Genomic DNA, 13,686 nt, shown 5'->3' with positions numbered 1-13,686 from the left:
AATAAGATGAAATTTCAAGGGTAGCACGAGTCAGTTGCTCTTGAATGATGATCAATAGCAGGCAGAGTTATGTGATGTGTTAAATTTCTCTTTGCTCCATCTGAGCATTGCATCACTCCTGCATGTCTTGTACCACTACTTCTGTGTTAAACATTCCACTCACACATTAAGGAATCTGGAAGAAACTAGCTCACGATTCACGTGCACAAAAAGATCAGCTACGTAGCACTGTGTCTGGAAATTTTTAAAGGGAAAGTCCAGATTGACAGTGTGTGCATTTGCGTGCAGATAACATCTGCAAAGCTACGTCATGTCTGGCGGAAGAGTCAACAGTCACAGGATGAAGATAACATCAGAAATAAGATCACAGGCAGTTAGGAGTAATTTCAGGAGTGAGGGAGCTGATTCCACATGCTCCCCCTGAATATCATAAGGCAAGTGTCAAGTTTTTATTACTTCACTTGAGGTGGCTAATTCCTTCCACTCCCTAGTCCCCATCCTGAAAGTTTATACTGTAGATGAATTTCCATGTTTGACAAGGGATGTCATGTTTCATTAGTGCCAGAATTATACCTAAATACAGTGTCACATCAATCCCAGACTGAGCTGCCATGGGGCAGTTGTGGAGAAGATTGTCTTAGAGCTTAGAAGCCCCCATCTAGCAAATGGACTCTTGTTAGAACCACTTTCCAGGCCTGGGTGTAACAAGACAGGGTAAGCAGAGCAGAGTAGCCAAGACCAGGCTGACTGGATTATTCATTGCAAACTGTCAGATTTCACAGTGAATTTTTACATTCCCACTGAGTAACTGCATATGTTTGTCCAAGGGGAGCCTTTCAGATGGTATATACTCATTCGCACACAAACATCCAAGTCCCTTCCACATAATAAACCTTTCCCCCTTGTCATTCATATGAAGAAAACTAGTTGCACAGATGTTTATGTAAAAGCAAATATGAAAGAATACAAACGTGGTTGTATTGAATCACGGGTCAGATTTAGGAACATGTTTGGGAACTCATCTTTCTGGTTTTCACTCCACTCCAGTGAAATGGATCCATAAGGAACCCATGACTTTTTTTTTTTTTTTTTTTTTTTAAGTCTCCAAATGTCTGCACTTCCATTGTAGCAGCATCTTTCCTGATTAGATGGCAAAGATGCTCTAGTGTCTGTGATGCAACCCACCTCCACCCGTGGAACAAGGCAATCACTTAGTGTTTGCTTTTAAGACAGAAAATGATGTAAAGTGGAGTTTTTAATGACATTTTCACTGATCTTTATGTTCACGTGTCCTTAATGAATCCCGCGACATTCACTATAAGATTATTCCCCAAACACAATCTCCTCCTCATTAAGTGTCACCCTCCTCAATCTCTTCAGTGTGGTGTTTTCCTTCCTTCCTTCCTTTCCTTCATCCTCTGTTCTTTAAGTCTTCCACTCCCTCCCCACAGTCCTCAAGAACTAAAACCCTGGAAACAATCATTTCTCTTTGCCACTTTTGAGATGCAGTGGCACATTTTGCCATTCTTGATAAGATCTCTGTTGAAAGACAGACCCATGAACCCTTGGCCTTTCAAATGTCCCCTCTAACCTGTATTCCGTACGGAGCACAGTTAACATTTGCTGATTTAAATCCTAATCCTGTTTGGGATTTCAAGAATGTATAGCATTCCCCCCAAAGACCCATAGATCTGCCTTAGATTGGTCAGGATAGTGAAACAGGCTATTAGTTGAGAGTGTTTTTCTTTGTGCATAATTTTGCAATGTAGAAGTTTTCAGAGTAAAATAAAATGTTTGAATGCGAGAGAGCAAAGCACGTTTATGTGAACGGAGCACAGGTTTGCAAACTCAAGTCTTTAAAGGAAAAATTGAATTCTAGCTTACGTTTGTTGCTTTGGGAACCCAGTGTTGGAGGCAACCATCTGGCTAGAGAGAGACGTCACTCGTGACACAGGCGTTGTGAAAGAGCCCGCTGGATGCATCTCTAGTGACGACATTTCTCAGCCAGACGGCCACCTCCATCTGCAGGATCTGAGGTGCCAATTGCAATAACATCTTAGACAAAATTGTGTCTGAGTTTATTCCTGGAAACAAGTTTCCTACACTATGAGCAGTTGTGCTGCTTTGCTGAGTGGAAGGGCTGTACTTTATCTGTAAGTATGTGACAAAAGTGCGTGTGTGTTGGCCATTCCCTCACCTAGCTCTGCGTTTTCTTGCAATGCTGTTGGCATTAGAGTCCCTTGATCCTTGCATGCCAGTAGTATCAAGGCTGGGACTGTGCCTTGCCCTTCTGTCAGTGGGGAGATTCTTTGTATCCTCTTTTTCCTGTCTTGCAGCCACGCAGGGCTGAGCACCATGAAGCACAAAGAAGACTCTAGAGGGGAAAAATCTGAGTCCTCATGCTGCTAACTCTGATTTGTGCCAGTAGTCAGTGTCTGGAGTATTTACTATGCAGATCGATGTCCGTAATTCTGTTAGAAAATCGGTCTATATTGTCTGTTGTATATCTGTTGTAGGTTGTGCCTGCCCTGTAGTGCCCCCTGCTGAATTAGTGTGGTGCTGCATGTACTCCATGTCTCAGTTTCCCTCCTCAGGAAGTGCGTAAGTCTACTTCAGGCACTCTTGATGCTTGACTTAATAATATTCTCCTTGGGGCTTGTTTATTACGAAACCTCATACAAAAGGTTCCATAACCAAAAATCCCAAATAAAGGCTTTCTGGAGCCTGCCCTGTAACCTCTGTTCCCAATCACTTCAGGGTTATCTTCGCAGTCGTTATGGCTGTCTTTATGGCAGGAGCCCAGCCCTCCTCTTGAAACTGGGGTAGTTCAAGCCGTTCTTGTCCCTCTCCCTTACCAGGAGTCCCCAGCTCTCCTCCTGGAGCTGGGTTGCAATTTACCTCTATTCCTGTGTCTTCTCCTTACAGCAGGAGCTCCTGCCCACCTCCTGCAGCTGGGTAATTGAAGCAGTTGTTATCCCTCAGCTGGCTCCACTCAGTCCTCAGGCTGGTGACTCCTGACACCCGAGTTGGGATTGGTCCTGCTTTGAGCAGGGGGTTGGACTAGATGACCTCTTGAGGTCTCTTCCAACCCTGATATTCTATGATTCTATGACACTGCAGAAGCCTTCTCTCACTCCCTTCAGTGTCTGCAGGCATCTGCCCTGCGTGAAGGAGGAGGCAGCATTGACACTCGTCCCCTTGTCCCAACTCATCGCCAGTTGGGAGAGAGCGGAACCTTGCCCCCGGCCTTTAAAGAAGCAATACCAGGGTTTCCTCTCAAACCCTGCTTGCTCCCGGGACTGTTTCCTCTCTCCCAGTATCTACCAGGTCCTTGTATCTATAATCAGACCTTACAACACTTAAAGAGCCAGACCAGGAGGCAGGCTGGACTGACCTGCAGGCAGTACTTCCCTTAAGGGGCAGATTATGTTCCAGACATGACACTGTGACAAGGTACAGTCGGATGATTATATATTATAAAGCAACATTTCCAAAAGGCTGATTCGACTTGGGCATTGGTGGTGGTGGTAAATATTGTAGCCAACAAACTCTTGAGCTTTTGTTACTCACAATTTTTTTGGTAATGGTTCATTTTTATAATAGCAATAAGATACATCCAGGCAATGTAATACTGCCCTATATCTGTATGGTAGAGTGGCTGAAGACACAAGGTCTTATGTCTCCCAAAGTCTCCTGTGATACAAGGAAATATGGCAACACCCTGGAATGTCTTAATAATAATTTCTTTATCCTTCTGTAGACCCTTTCACTGAATGCTTTGCAAGCATTAATTAAATGTCAGACCTCGGCTGCAAAGAAAGAATCATTACACCCATTTGAGGAAATCGCTTAGGCACACGCTTAACTATAAGCATGCACTTACGTACCCGCCTTGATTTCCTGAATCAGGGTCTTACAGAGGAGTAAACTGAGACTCTGAGAAGCAAGATAAGTGTATATTTTTTTCATGTAGGTGTTGAAGTACAGCAAAACCTGCAGCAAGTCATTAGTCTAAGGGCTTATCCCAGCATTGTTTTTTCAAGCAAATTTCATGCATGGTGTGAAGGCTCCTAAATTCAGCTTGCGTTATGGCCTTGAAATGTGATAGAAAATAAAATTGAAGATTGCCTTTAAACCACGGTAGGAATCTGTGCAATAAGTGGTGCTTCTCTGCACCCTGGTTAAGAGTCTACTGTTGTGATGTGGTGTTTGGCATATGCTAGTGGGGGACGATGACTCTCTGCATTAGATAATGGGTGATGCTTTTGATGCGAATAGAAAATAGAGGGTGGGGTTTATTAGGTTGTCAGACTTGAAGTCCCTGTTTGACACTGTGCAAAGTAACATCATCCTCTTGAATTCTATTCCCTGGAAAGGTGTTTTATATAGTTTATCTGTGGCGTAAATACAGTTTTTTAAAAGAAGTGTTGGGGAGCCCAGAGAGGGAGAGAGAAGGAAATGTACACTCTTCTGTCTGCCAAGAAGCAAATGCAATACTAACTAGAGATGGCAATGGGAACAGAGTAAGTACATTAAACTCTTCCTGGACTTCCTGATGTTATATTAGTGAGGGGCTTTTCTCTCCACTCCACCTCAGTCACTAATGTAATTATCTGGCAAACAGCATATGTGAAACCAAAGACATTAACTTGTCAATAAGCCAGTAAATCATTATAACGAAACCCAAACTAGCAATGCTGTTTTAAAATTGCAGCTTGCTCGCCCATCAGTGTGTAAATTTTAAAGGGACGTGCATTCATCGGATGAGATTGAACCTATCCTTAGCCCATGAAAAAGAAAAGTTTTCATTTTGTTTGATAGCTGCTGTTAGAGCAGTAATGCCTCCCGTTTGCTTAGATTCACTAAGGTGTGAACAGTTTCCCCATAAAGATGCTTAAGAGCCTCATGTGTCTTCCCGTGTTGGCATCATGCGATACCATGGGTCTGGCATAAAAACTAAGGCTGAAGTATAATTACAGGGGTAATAGAAACATTATTTATGATTGTGTCACAATAACCCAACCTCTCCCTGCTTGATTTAAGATGTGCAGCAATCTTTACCTTTAGATGACCTTGCATTTATCTAAGTATATATCATCCCCGCTATTAATTTTAGTACATTGCCAAATCCTTTAATCCTGGATCATGCTCTAACAGTGCCCTGCTGCATCTGTTGAGATTAACTCTTGGACTGAACTCACTTATTTATACAAAATCATGAAAACTTTGTATGGAAGGCAAGGAAGCAGATTTAAAGTGGGTCAGAGCAAGGCATAAGGGGTTGATTGTGACCCTGGAAGAATGATCTCTTGAGAAGCTGGGAAGAAAAGGTGACTCAGTTACAGAATATAAGTCTTTAGAACTGGTACCAGCAAAATGAATTCAGGAACTTGTCAATACAAGTGCAGCTAAAAATTCTCTCCTTTAAATGGCAGTTAGTAACGTTTGTTGTTAACCTGGCAAGATGGAGATGTCCTGAGCATGTGCCATGTTTTCTCTGGAAAGAAACAGCTGTGTGGAGTATGTTCTGAGATGTCTAGAAGCAGTGATATAACTATCTTGGTGTTTGCTGTAGAGACTCTGAAAGTAAACAGTGCTGCATTGTTCCTTCCCTAATGTGCGCCCTGAGCTGGAAGCTGCATTGTTTCTGTAACAGGGCATTGTGAAAGCAACTGCGAGAGAAAAATGCACAAATATATTAGTCTGCATTTAAATTCATTTTAAGAAAAGCAATGAAAATAGAAGATATCTGTGAGTGTAATATATCGGCAGTGGAAAAGACATCAGTGTTGCTAACATTTTGAATTCAGCTGAGTGATATATCCTTTCATAGTACGCACAGTGTTTGAAATTAACCCCGGTGTAGACTAGAAAACGGCTTTGCACCCCTCAAATTTCACTTGAGCCTGCAAGCCATCTCATCTGTATGCCCAAATGCAGTTTGTTGCAAGCTGAAATATTTATGTCCTGTGGAAAAAGCTTTCAGATTAATAACAAAGTTTAGTGTATTGCACAACACTAATTACTTGGCTCATAGATTTTTCTGGTGACATCATTTTTGAAAAATCATAGTTATACTAATCCATGTGTACGTTTCATACAGTTGTGGAGTAGTATACAAACAGGCTTAAAAAAGAAAAGGTAACTAACACATGGCTTCTCACACACAGTAATTGGCAGTATACACAGCTTTAACTATACTATCTTAAATATTTTGCATTCATACCCTGTTTCTGTTTTTCTTGTCATACAGGTGGGATTCTTTCCGAGCGAGTGTGTTGAGTTAATTAACGACAAAGTTCCTCAATCTATGACCAACTCTGTGCCAAAACCAGGTATGCGTGTGCGCAGTTATTCAAAACATTTTATGGAAGTCCTCTCTTCCATGCTCCACTTTTTATCGCTTCTTTTACACTTCTCATGATCTGTGTTTCACTGCATCACCCATATGTTACACTGTGTTGGGCGTCTTGCATTCTCTTTGTTTCGTTAGCTAATATCAATGTGCATTTCATGTCTGTTTTGAAATATTTAGACTTCCAAGGTTTTGGGGTCCCTTCCACAACCTCTGAGTCCACTCCCTTCACCAATCCTGCTTTTGATGCCTTTGTCAGAGTGTAGTACATTTTTTTTTTTTTTTTTTTTGGTTGGGTATGGAATGTAGGGATGAGCCAAAAACTGTTATGTCCACTTTGATACAATGGGGGTGATAGATACTGTGGGACCTGGGGGTGGAGTAAGATCTTGTCTACACAGGGACACTCAGCAAAACTTGACTTTTAAAGTGGATTAGTTAAACCTCATTAAATCCATGTATGGGCACTCTTATTTAGAATTAAAATGCCCTTAATTTGGTTTAGCTTAATTCACTTAAATTAAACAGAATTGAGGCCACTTTCACATTCTGAATAAAATCATCTACACAGCAATTTAATGTGGTTTAACTAATCCACTTTAAATTCACACTGTTAGTTAATTTGGATTCATTTTCCTGATAGCCCCTATATAGACAAGCCCTTAGATACAATAGGACTCAGATCCTAATCACTCCTGATTCTGGATCTGCAAATCCAAAGCCCAAACCCACCTTTCTCATTCCACTTCTTTTCTGGATAGCCAGGTGTTGTATAAAGTGCAAAACCATTATTGCGGGAATGCATTGATCAAGGAAAAATTAAATGGAGAAAAAGATGTTAGACCTGATTCTGCTCTCAGTTCCACTAGTCTAGTTCAGGGCTAACTCCACTGACTGGTGCTTGTGCATGCACAATCAGACCCCATGTATTTCTGCACATCCTAATGATACTGAGATTGTTCTTTGCTCTGTTTTCTTTAAAAATCCTGCTTGAAAAAGTCACCCTAACTGCTGTCTCTGTGTCAAGGGGGAAACATTTTGAAATCACTGATCTGACTGCGTTAAAATGATGCAGCACAGCAGCAAGCAATCCCTCTAGGATAATTGAGTGATAGGGAATGAAGGGTTTCCCCCTTTTCTGGGGAATGCCTGGGAGAACACCCACCTTAATGATGCGTTTTATCTGCCAAGAGTGCCAAGCTAACGACACTTTTTTAAAAAATTGTGGTTCCAGGGATTGAGTGAAATTCCTTTTGGCAAATTCTGTTTTAGTGCTCAGGGCTTGTGGCTCACCAATAGAGTCATGAACGCTAAGGTATCTATGCAGTGCATCAATCTGCATGCTTTGAATGGCTGAACATTCGAAAAGAATATTTTCCACTGTTGTGCCAGTCCCCCTGCCCTGCCTTCGTCCTCTCCAGGAATGTGGGAATGCACTTGTGTTAGCTTCTCTGTCGCACAGCTCATTAGCAAGTCAAGTCATTGCAGCAGGTGTGTGCTTAGTAAATCCAGTATGCTTTCTCAAAGCTTGAACTTGATCTGTAAGTACTGCAGTCATTCACTTCTCCAACCGTGTTTTTATCAGTCCGAACGTGTAGACAAAGGTAACTTTAGACCCTAATATAAGCTGGGCCGAGGAAGACAATCACAGTCACTTGTGTTTATCATTAAATATGGCTCAGGCAATTAAATTAAATGTCATGAATCACTGTTGAGTAGTTTCTTACTAAGCCTTAATGAGAGAGAATGAAGCAGCATAGATTAATATATCCTATTTGGCTTTAACAGCACACTAGAGAGGTGTGTTTTTTTCACAATCAAAGAAAACATTTGTTTTAGATTCAGTATAAAAAGCGTAAGCTCTGTTGCAGTTAGTACATGAAAGGATTATTAGGTCTCAGTGTTAACCTTCCTTAATAGTTGCCCCATAAATACAGTAGGCCCCAAGGATTCAGGATTTACTTAAGGCTACCAAGAAAAAACCCAAAGCCGTATCTTAAGCCTACATTCAACAGAACCTGCACATTAAAAATAGAATCTTGATTTGCCATCTGTCCCATTGTAAGCAACCTGGTTTGTGAATGGAGAGAGGTATTTACATTTATAGTAGGCGGCACAGCAGCCTACATATCTGGAGAATCAAAAAATATTTTTAACCATGGTCAGTTTTTTAGGTTCTTCTAAGAAATGTCCTAATATAGAAAAGCTGCTTAGATAGAACAGGCCAAACTAGTGCCTATGGGTAACATTTTCAAAAGAGCCTAAGTGCCATTGACTTTCAGTGAGACGTAGGCCCAGATTTTTAAAGATATTGAGGCATTGCTGTGCTCAGCGTTGCGACACCTAACTAACTGATTTAGGAAGCTAAGCCTCATTTTCAAAAGGGACCTAGGAGCCAAAATCCCATTGACAATCGTTGGTATTTTGGCTCCTATGTGTCTAAGTCCCTTTTGAAAATGAGATTTAGGCTTCTAAATCAGTTAGGTGTTGCAATACTGACTGCAGCAACCCCTAAATACCTTAAAAAATCTGGGCCTTGGGCTCCTAAGTAGCCAAGTCCCTTTTGAAAATTGGATTTAGGCTCCTAAATCACTTCAGTGCTTTTGAAAATTTACTCTATAGCCTTATATCCAGCATCACAAAGAAATACATCAGAGTCCCAGTTCAGTCAGCACTTCTGCACATGCTTAACTGCCTTGTTGAAAAGAGATTGATTTAAGAATGTGCTTAGGTGCTTTGCTAAAGTGGTCCCCAAATTAGCACCTGCTCAGCACCTCCTGGAAATCTCAGCTGAAAAGACAAGGCAGGGAGACTGAACTATACATTCAGTTTTAGAAGCGGTCCCTCCACAACATGGTTAAAGTTGTGTTGGTGGGACAATGTGGAGAAATCTGTATTTCCCCTACCTGTGTTGTGTGTGTTCTGTGAATGTAATGTGTGACTCGGGCTTCCAGAGCAGTTTCTGAACACATTAAAATTCACATCAGATATCTTTTAAATTATCTATATTTTAGTGTTACCAGGGAACAGCGAGATGCTTTTCCAACAGGAATTGGTTGGGGCCATTGTCCTTACTTTACCGCAACAGGGTATTCCAACCAGAATCAACCTAAGGTTTTAGATTTGGACTCAGTAAGGCATATTTAGCAAAATGTGACCTTTGTTTCCTTAATCAGAATGTTGTGTGTGAAACATTCAGGATGTTTTGTATCTACAGCATTGAGTTGTTTGCCATGAAGGAATTTACAAACATAGAACTGATTGTGTTGTTTAATTGCTCATAGATTTTGCTGAATTAAGTAATCTAATGAAAAGCAGATGTAAAGCAAAGAATTTCCTGCCCTGCTATTTAGTATTATTCATAATGACTGAGATCTTAATTTGCAGAAGTGATGGGAGTAACACTTTAATAGACCCATAAAATACTAGGTTGGGCTTAAATGAAATACAATTAATGAGTGAGATTCAAATGAAAATGAGATGTAGGAGGCTAAAGAGGAGAGGTGGGACTAGGTACAGGCTGCATTTAGGAATAATGTTTCTTTAATTATAGAGGTGTTTGCTAACACCAGAGATGTGAGCTGAATAACTGTCTAAAGAATAACAGGAAACCTGGATTTAAGTGAAAATTGTATCCATTTTATCCAGTTATCCTGATATTCAAAGGACTAAGAAAAGAAAAAATGCTTCTTGCCATGAGTTTGCTTTGAGATATATTTGACAGTAAAGCTTGTAATTAAAACTAGCATTTCTGAACGTACTGATGGCATCATTTGTGAAATGAAAGCCCAGTGTAACACTTTAAATCCTTTTCAATTCTGCTTTAATACAGAATTCGTAGTTGTGTGTAGCTGTATGTGTAGACCTATATCTTATTAATTCAAAATAAACAGCCCAATTTATGATAGTTAAAGTGGATTCCTATATTGCTTGGAATGAGTTGGCTCTTTATAACCATGATCTTTATCACCAACATCGGGCTTATAAATACCAAGCTTTAATTTCAAGTGTATTTCAGTATTTATTCTGCAAACATAGCGTCTCGAGTCATGATCCAGTGAGACCTCACAAGCTTATCTGGAGAAGACTCAATCAGTACCTCCATGGGGCAGTACATAGAAAAGCTAGGTGCTTCAGGAATCGGTGAGAGCTATTCTTTGAGTAGATTTTTTCCCTTTTGAATTTGCATTGACCAGTGCCCCAGATTATTTCTAGTGAGCCCAATACCACAGAAGTAGAGCTGGGGAAATAATGGATTTTTTGGTTCATTGGCAATTCTGAAAAATCAAAAACATTCCTTTATGGGCAAACTAATAATGGAATTTTTTGAAAATTTCAGCTAGCCAAAAGTCGGAAAATATTTCAAGTGGGATTAAACTCGACACAAATTTACTAATAATTTTGGGTCGACTGAAACTTCATTTTTCAGCGACTAAACTATTTGCCATAATATTTTGCCTAGCTCCGTGCAAGGCACCTTCCTCTTTCAGTTGAGGCCCACAACCGATGACGTGTCTCTGTTTATTAAAAACTTCATAGTACATAGAAAGAGTGTTAGCACTGGCCAAATTCCCATTTGTTTGAGTAACACTAATCCACCTTCTTCAATTCCATTTCATTTGGCAGTGGAATTCTAATCTTCACTTCCTGTCCCAAATGATTATGTAGTGTTGGTGTGCACTGTTTGACAACGAGTATGTCCCACCCCAGAAGTGACTGAACTTGAATGATACTGTAGATGGAAGTAGTTCATGTCTGTATGGGTTTTTAAAGAGTTTTGGGACACTTGGAGATGACAGATGAGACACAAATTTTAGATGATATTATTCTTCCTGGTGAGATGTGAGCCTTTTGAACTTTCAGCCTGCTGCTTAGCTGAGGGAAAACAATCAGTGATTTTCCTCTAAGTGGAATGTTTGGAAGTGCCTTTCAGGTGTTATTTCCTCCTCTCATCCAGTACTGTTCATCTCTGGTAGGTGTTGTCTGGGAACAAGATGTGCATTTGTTCATATCATCTCAGTTTGTCAGTTTTTCATTAGAATGATTTTAGGCATCATCTCTTATGTGTGTCGTCTTTGGTCATTAACCTTTGGATATCAGCTATGGTAGTTAAATGTCATTTAAAAAAGGGTATCATGCTTATCCTCATGCATAAACTCGCTGTATGTCTTGCTTGTTAACATCTAACTTGTTACTGTGTGTCTCATCCTGCATCAAGCCTTGCTTACCAAATCTTGTCTCAGAAGTACTTTAGCTTGACAGTTTGTTGGAAGGTGTTTGAACATTGTCACCTCTTAAATGGGGAGAGATTAGTGCCAATATGAAAGCAAAGCATAAACATAAGCAGTTGACGGCATGAAGTTCTGAGCGTAATGGAGAAGGGGTGGGTTGGTGCGGAACATCTCCCTCTCACTCATTACTCTTTCAAAGCTCTGAACTCTTTAAAACTCCACTTGGGGCTGTGTCACCACTAACCCAAATAGCAGCCTTGTTTATGACCAAGGAATTCATTTTGTTAGATTTAATGGGTACATTTACTTATCTATCTATATGCACATATATACTAGCAAATCCTCATTAAGGCTTAACACCATATATATAAAATGTATTATAATTATATATAATACATATATGGTGTTACACCTTAATGTGGATTAGCTAATATTGTAATGCATGTGTTACAAGTTGTTAACGACAAATAAATATTTTTAACATAATAATGAAGATGAATCAAAACTCCAGATTCAAATAACCCACTGAACTTCAGAGGTGTTTAAAATCCAGGTCTGCGGTATTGGAAATGAATCCGTCATTTTAAATGCAAAGATGTAAAACTGAGTTGCACCACTTGTTTAAGAGATGGTTGCTAACAAAACAAACGCTGAAGAAGTTGAACCTGCATTAAAATAAGATCGTTGTAAACTCTGGAGACAAGGACAAAGTGTTTTGTTTAAGATGTACTGGAATATGCAGGTGAAGGGAGCAAACAGCACAGGTTCAGTAATGCAGGTCCTGTATTCAAGCAGACCAGTTAACATTGGTTAATGCTCATTGGAAATAGATTCTAGCTGACAGTTACTCTAGACAATACAAATTGATTGTTAAAACATGTATAATTAAATGTAGAACCATTTTTGTTAATCCTCAACCATGATTTAAAAATAATTAATTATTGAGTTTTTAATGTATAACTTTCCTGTTAAATCTAAATTGAATTGGAATTTCAGTGAGCCAGCTTGAGGCTAAACTTTCAGAGTGCTGCTGGCAAGGACCCAAATGCACTAATGTGCCTGGGGCTGATACATGTAGTTCTCTGTGTAGTAGCCTGAAAATGTTCTCATAATATTGACAAGCTTAGAGACCAGTTCTACAAGATGTTGTGTAGTCTCAGCTCCCCTTGAATTTAATAGGTGCTGCAGGTGGTCAACACCTTGCAGGACTGGGGGGACCCTCTTCTACATGTGCATCTTGTTGTTAAATAAATTGATTTTTTTTTTCCCAAAGCATCTTCCATGTGCATGCCTCAGTTGTTATGGGCACCACCTGTCAGTCAGCCCATCAGGTTGTGTGCTCATAATAAGACTTTAACAGGACATAGTCAACTTGTTTAAGACCCAGATTTAAAGTGATCTAATCTGGTGCGAAATTACTCCTGGATTCTTACTGGCATTTGGTTTTTAAAATTATAAAAACAAACCAGCCCTTGGGGCTGACACATCAAATAGGCTCCTCTCGCTATTCTGCAGTGAGTTAATAGAGTAACCCTGTTGTCAAAGCCCTGCATTTTCCTTCACATCTTTGCGGGCCATAATGCACAGACTGAGAAGTAAGTTAAAGCAGCTTTTTGCTTTAGCGCCATTGGAAATGAAGCAAAATAAAATGTAAAAGGGGACCCAGTCAGGTAGAGAAGTATATTATTTTTGTAAATGTAATATTGCAAACTCCGAAGATGATTTCTTTCTTGGTTGGAATTGTCCATCTTTATAGAGATGATACATCTCCCATACTTGGCTCAGATTCAACAAAGCACATGAGCACATGTGTGACCTTAAACACGTGCTTACATCCCATTGAGATAATGAGACTAAATCATGTGTTCAAGTGTGTTGCTCAGCAGGGATGGGATAAAAGTTAAAACATAGGCTCAAGTGCTTTTCTGAATCAGGCTCCATGTTAGGTGCTGAGGCCCTTGAACTCCTGTTGACTTTAGTGGGGTTTAGGGCACTCAGCACCTCTCGGAAGGTTTCCAGCACCTTGCAGGATTGATTAGGTCCATATTAATGTACATCCATATGTGGGTTTGCGAGGAAATGGCACTGCATGCAGTCTAG

The 13,686-nt window shown here is 40.1% G+C and overlaps 1 protein-coding gene across 1 annotated transcript in view; it reads left to right on the top strand.

Annotated features, from left to right (window-relative positions):
• ARHGAP32 (Rho GTPase activating protein 32) overlaps positions 1-13,686 on the top strand; it is a 224,743-nt gene that overhangs the window by 127,695 nt on the left and 83,362 nt on the right. Inside the window, exon 10 of the mRNA XM_065417162.1 lies at positions 6,254-6,335. Coding sequence (XP_065273234.1) covers positions 6,254-6,335 — 82 coding nt within the window. The remainder of the gene's footprint in view (positions 1-6,253; positions 6,336-13,686) is intronic.

This window comes from Emys orbicularis, chromosome 15, assembly GCF_028017835.1.
Source record: "Emys orbicularis isolate rEmyOrb1 chromosome 15, rEmyOrb1.hap1, whole genome shotgun sequence".
Lineage (NCBI taxonomy): Eukaryota > Metazoa > Chordata > Testudines > Emydidae > Emys > Emys orbicularis.
This window is presented reverse-complemented; position numbering and strand designations above follow the sequence as displayed.